The sequence below is a fragment of the Urocampus carinirostris genome, chromosome 12, assembly GCF_059441175.1.
Source record: "Urocampus carinirostris isolate Australia breed hairy pipefish chromosome 12, RoL_Ucar_1.0, whole genome shotgun sequence".
Lineage (NCBI taxonomy): Eukaryota > Metazoa > Chordata > Actinopteri > Syngnathiformes > Syngnathidae > Urocampus > Urocampus carinirostris.
Genome location: NC_142360.1, coordinates 32,359,078 through 32,365,614, shown reverse-complemented (window position 1 = coordinate 32,365,614; position 6,537 = coordinate 32,359,078). Strand labels below are relative to the sequence as shown.

General features: G+C 40.8%; 1 protein-coding gene across 1 annotated transcript in view; it reads left to right on the top strand.

The window, feature by feature from the left end:
- Window positions 1-245: 245 nt before the first annotated feature.
- The window catches only part of aasdh (aminoadipate-semialdehyde dehydrogenase), a 28,283-nt gene continuing 21,991 nt past the window's right edge, over window positions 246-6,537 (top strand). Inside the window, exon 1 of the mRNA XM_088349223.1 lies at window positions 246-591. Coding sequence (XP_088205349.1) covers window positions 350-591 — 242 coding nt within the window. The 5' untranslated portion in view covers window positions 246-349. The remainder of the gene's footprint in view (window positions 592-6,537) is intronic.

Here is a 6,537-nt window from a genome sequence, read left to right as displayed (position 1 = left end):
GCGTTCAAATCTCCACGAAACTGGACTTCTTTTTGTGACAGCTATTAAAACGTGATTTAAATATATGCGTGATAGCTACACTTCCTTCTCCGTGTTGATTTTTAAGAAAATTAAAATTTTTAAAAAGCATATCAGTTCACATTGTATATTGACTGCTCATTTCAACAAAAGTCATCTCACTTGAGAGAGGCGATATGGTATGGTACTATTCCGATGTTTTGTGAACGTAGCGTGTTGACGTGACACGTCATCCATTCGCGACAATGTTATGGTCGTGGCGGAAAAAATATGATGAGTACTTGTTCGCTGTTAACTTTAAAGGTAAAGCAATAAGTGATTTTTGTGAAGTATGGAGTCTATCAGAACCCTGCATGGGCTGGTAGCCACGGCCGCCGAGGCTCACTCCCAGCGGGTAGCGGTGGAATTTGACGGCGGCCCCTCTTCCGATGGTCCACTGACGCTTTCTTACAAGGACCTGAGCCAGCTTTCCTGCGAACTTTGCGATTTTCTGCACCAGAACTGCGACCCCAACGGTGGCGTCATTGGACTGTATTGTAGCGATGATCTCTTTTTACCTGTGTGGATCCTTGCGTGAGTTTCTTCAGCTAGTTTATAATACATTGCATCCTTGTTAAAGAACATTGGCATGGAACAGCCCTCAATCTCAAACACGTTCAAATGACTGCACAGGTCACAATTACAAAATGCTCTGTTTTAAAACTTGTATGTGGGCAAGGAAACTCAAAAACCTCAGCATGAGGAAAATAAGAAACCCTGAGAAGGGGCCACACAAGAGGTAGTCCCATTTCTAGGGCGATCAGGCTTGGACATACACAAAACATAGTCAACATCAACAATAAATATAGGTAAAATCCAAGACAGTGACAATGCAGCTTCCCATCTCAGACAGCTGGTCAATGCAGAAGACTGGTCCACTGATTTTTCCAGGTTTGTCCTCCCTCACTCTGCCACCAGTCAGGCAGCAGAAAAGGACGCGAAACAAAAGTACTGTGTTAGGTCGTCATAAATCATAAGCTATAGAATATATGTCCGTCTCAAGTCTAGATTTAAACACACCACTGAGGTTGCAGATTTTATCTCAGGGGCCAGAGCATTCCACAGCACCGGGGTCCGAAAGGAGAACGCTAGTGAGCTCTCGGATTTCTTCTTGGCTCTTGGATTCACAAATAGAGCAGAGTTTTCTATTCGGATGCTTTGAGCATGAATATAGTGCACTAGTAAATCATGAAGATACGAGGGGGCAAGTCCCTGCAAACTTTTATTTTTTAGTAACGGAAACTTAAATACACATCTTAAATGGACCGGGAGCCAGTGCAAGTCAGCTAAAATTGGTGTGATATGTTTCGACTATGTTGTCCTAATAAAAAGTCTCCCTGCTGAATTTTGAACCAGCTGCAAACATTTGATGCGAAACATCGGGAGACTAGAGAGCAACACATTATAGTAATTGAGACGAGAAATTAACAAACGCATACATCATAATCGCAGATTCTGATTTTGACAACATCGAGTGAATTTTCGCAATCTTGCAAAGGGGGCAAAAGCTATTCTTGTTATATTTTTCACATGTAACTGAAACGACAGATTAGGATCAATATGACACCTATATTTATTACAGACAAAATTCCTTTGAGACATGAGACAATATGAAATTAACTATCTTTAAGGGAAAAATAAACGCTGCAGAATTCCATAGAAAAAATACATTTAAAATTAATAATCAGGACATGTTTAACTCAACACAATCGAGAGCCTTAAGTACTAAATACATCATTTGTCCATTTTATTGCTTATCACATATACAAAAATATCCCCAAAAAGATGTAGCAAACAGATTGAGTCAGGTGGTTACACAGAGAAAGGTTAAGGAACCGCCGTCATTTATTGGGGATGGCTCAGACTCAATAACAATACATGAGTGGGAAGATCTAATGAGGACATTTATTAAAAGGAGTAATGTGAGACTTGAGGAGCAAGCAGAGGAAATCCTTATACATTTAAGAGGAAAAGCTAAAGATGTAGTTAGGTTTGGCATTAGAAACAGTAATATAGACGTCTATACCCGCCCTGACATGATTTATAGTCTTCTCAGGAAACACTTTAGCTGTACCAAGTACTCTGCTGTCCCTCTAGCTGACTTTTATTCAACTTTGCCCAAAGACCAGGAAGACCCCTATGACTACTGGCTGAGACTAAACAGAGCAGCTGACCTTGCTCTTTTTTGCTTTCACTTTTGGACACATGTGTGGCCAAAAACACTTACAGTAGGGACGAACTTATTCGGTTGGGTGGGCGTCTAAATTTCGATTATTCGGGCACTTTTTATACCGCCCATGATATACCGAGCGAACTTCAAAGAGACCCGGCATCCTTGTGGACAGCTATTCCTCTTAAAAAACGGCGGCGGCGGCCCCGTAAAGAAAGAAAACAGAAACGTGGTTGCCGTGCAGGTAGATGTGTGAAGCGTGTGAAGTCCAAGCAGCAAGATGGACGCGAGGATGTAACTAATTCCACCATTCATTCCTCGCCGGACAACCGACGCTTTGAACTCAGCGCTCACGAGCGGCCACAACGCCGGGAGCTTTTGAAGATCTCGACAAAGACTACAAAGAGTTCAGCTAAGTCAAATGATTCAGCAAAGCTGAAATTTGGTCTGTTAAATATTAGATCGCTTGCTCCAAAAGCTTTACTTGTTGATAACATTATTCGTGATTATAAACTTAACTGTATGGGTCTTTGTGAAACGTGGTTACGCCCGGATGAGCACTTAGCGCTAAATTATGCCTCTCCCCCAGACTACGAGAGTAGTCATATAGCACGCACACTGAAAAGGGGTGGTGGTGTTGCGCTAATCTCTGAAAAATCGCTCAAATTTAATACACGTACCTCTAATAATTACAAAACGTTTGAGGCTCTTGTGATGCGGTCCCCTCAATTGTCAATTGATGTAATAACTATCTATCGTGCACCTGGGCCATACACAACTTTCTTAGACGAATTTGCTGAACTTTTGTCTGAACTAGTAACCTATGCAGACAAAATTATAATTATGGGAGACTTTAACATTCATATGAACTCCCCACACAGTTCACTTACTATTGCGTTTAGTTCTCTAATTGATGCATTTGGTTTTACTCAACTGGTTGACTTGCCAACCCATAAAAATGGGAACACGCTAGACTTGATTCTGACTCGAGGAGTTTTAACCTCAAACATTATGGTGCTACCGTGTACTACTGTTATCTCTGATCATTATTTAGTGACATTTGAGGTGCTAACTAAATGCAGACTTAATAAAGCTGAGGGATCTAGCGGACGCAATATAAGCACTGGCACAGTTTCTGAGCTCTTTGAACTCCTTCCTGGAGCAGTTGCGTCCTTTCCTAAATACAATGGCTCGATTGACTCACTCATGAATGAGTTCAATACCACCCTGACTAGTGTGCTGGATTCAATAGCGCCCATAAAACTAAAATCACGTCCTAAAAGACGCACACCTTGGTTTACTGATGAAACTAGAACCCTTAAAAAAGAATGCAGGAAATGGGAGAGAAAATGGCGCGCTACCAAGCTTGAGGTTTTCCATCAAACCTGGTGTGACAGCTTGTTAAAGTATAAAGCGGCCCTTGCCTCTGCAAAATCGGCCTACCTTTCGAAGGTGATTGCGTCTCAAAAGAACAACCCCAAAGCCCTTTTTGACACTGTAGCATCGCTTACAAGGCAACAGCCTATCGCAGACAGTTCGACACACTCTGCTCAGGACTTAATGGTCTTCTTCACTAAGAAGATTCAATGCATACAGGAAGAAATTGCAAAAGATATTGTTAGTACCACACGTATTAAAGGACTGAAATTTACAGATGCACGACAGGGTGGCTGCCCTGGGAAAATGGCCGGTTTTAGTGAACTGTCACTTGATGATCTCAAACAAGTGGTGAATGCGGCCAAACCGACAACTTGCCAGTTCGACCCGCTCCCAGGTTCACTTATTAAAAGTCTTTTTAGCGTCCTTGGGCCTTCAGTTCTAAATATTATAAATACATCACTCTCCTCAGGTGTAGTTCCAGCAGCTTTTAAGTCCGCCGTTATTAAACCCACACTGAAACGACCCAACCTTGATCCAGAAATATTAAGTAATTACAGACCTGTGTCAAACCTACCTTTCCTCTCTAAAGTACTCGAAAGAGTAGTGGCACAGCAGCTGAATGCTTTCATATCGGAGAATAACCTTTTTGAATCCATGCAATCAGGATTCAGGGCTAACCACTCTACTGAGACAGCTCTGATCAAGGTAACAAATGATCTCCTAATGTCAATGGATTCTGGCGCTTCATCACTTTTGCTGCTGCTGGATCTTAGTGCTGCTTTTGACACAGTGCGCCACAATATCCTACTAGAACGGTTGGAAAAATGGATTGGTCTCTCAGGAGCTGTCCTCTCGTGGTTCAAATCCTACCTCTCAGATAGGACACACTGTGTTAAATATGGTGAAACGACATCTGAGCCCTTTAATGTTACCTGCGGTGTTCCGCAGGGTTCAGTGCTCGGCCCCCTACTTTTCAACATTTACATGCTTCCGTTAGGTGATATTATTCGCAAGTACAATATCAGCTTCCATTGCTATGCAGACGACACTCAACTATATCTTCCGTTGGAGGAATCTTCCACACTAAACTGTGGAAATTTGGAGGCCTGTCTCACTGAGATAAAAGAGTGGATGTCACTCAACTTCTTGCGTCTTAACTCTGAAAAGACTGAAATGTTAGTCATTGGTCCTTCTAAATGCCGGGACTTATTCTCAAAAACTGCTGTGAACATTGACAAATGTCACATCACACAGAGTGACTCAGTTAAAAATTTAGGTGTCATATTTGACCCTGAACTATCCTTTGAGATGCATGTAAAACAAATTACTAGAACTGCCTTCTTCCATCTTCGCAACATTGCTAAAATCCGTTCAATACTGTCTCAGTCTGATGCGGAAACAATAATTCATGCATTTGTTACCTCCCGTCTCGATTACTGCAATGCACTACTCTCCGGTCTCCCGAAGTCCAGAATCAAGTCTCTTCAGCTAGTACAAAATGCCGCAGCGAGGCTCTTAACCAGGACAAAAAAGTACGATCACATAACACCGATTTTGGCTAACCTGCATTGGCTCCCAGTTAGCCAAAGATGTGACTTCAAAGTTCTCTTAGTATTGTACAAAATCATACATGGACTTGCTCCCTCTTATCTTTCAGATCTGATCTGCCACTATGTCCCGGGCCGAAGCCTACGATCTGAGAGTGCTGGTCTTCTGATGATCCCGAGAGCAAAGAAGTCTTCTGCTGGTTCGAGAGCGTTCTCCATCCGGGCACCGGTGCTGTGGAATGCTCTTCCCCCTGAGATTCGATCTGCAACCTCAGTGGAAATGTTTAAATCTAAACTTAAAACTCACTTCTACTCCATTGCATACGAATAACCTACTCCTCTTGTCGGTTGAAAATAGTTTGTGTAATATAGTGTAACAATCTGTGAAGCCCTTTGAGACTCTTCGTGATTTAGGGCTATACAAATAAAAATGACTTGACTTGACTTGACTATTTAATTGACAACATTTTAAAGTTGGGTTACATTTTTAATCCGTGTTTTTTTATGGCTAAAAACTTGGCCATTGATCATGAAATGAGATTTATTGATCTGTTATCATTTTAGTTGTGTAGGTTAGGTCCAAATGTAATCCAATTTCCTTTTGTGGTGCAAGGTACTGTTTTCTTGTTTTATTTTCGAGTATATTTTTCCTGCAAGGGAAAAAATACAGAATAGGGTTGGGCACCTAAAATCCTCGGCTTCAGCCTACTCCCTTTGGGCACATGTTTATGCAATATATTATTGTAATTTTCATTTTTTTGTTGTGCAAATATTGTATTGTTTTTCTTTGTTTTTTTTGTTGTTGGTTTTTTGGGGGGGGTGGATGTTATTTTCATGTACTTTTCCCAAATAAAAACCCCAAAACAAATAAACACACTTAATTGGACATGAGAAGAACGTAGGGTCTGTGTTTTCGACATCATAATTGTTGCAGAATGAGCAGATGTTGTCTTCAATTTGAAAGCGGATATTAATACTTCTTTAAAGATAAATATCCATAATCTTAAGGTGTCTTTCCTTAACTTTATAGGTTCTAGGTTATTTTAGAATACTGTACATAGTTCTCAACCTATTTATCATATATTTGAAATAAATTCCATTTTTATTTAGTTTTTTAGGAGTTATGACTTTTGTTGAGTATTGCCTAATATTTTGTTTGTTTGTTTGTACATGATTCAATTGTTTGTTTGTTTGTAAATGATTCAAATTGAATCTTTTCTTCCGGCGCCGTCACGAATGGCAGCCACTCCAGCAGCTCCCGTGTTATTTTCGATTGTTCTCGATTGTTCTCAGCTCAGGGATGCTGGTGGAAATGTGAATTTCCCTTCGGGGATGAACAAAGTATCTATCTATCTATCTATCTTATCCAGTTATTATTGCATT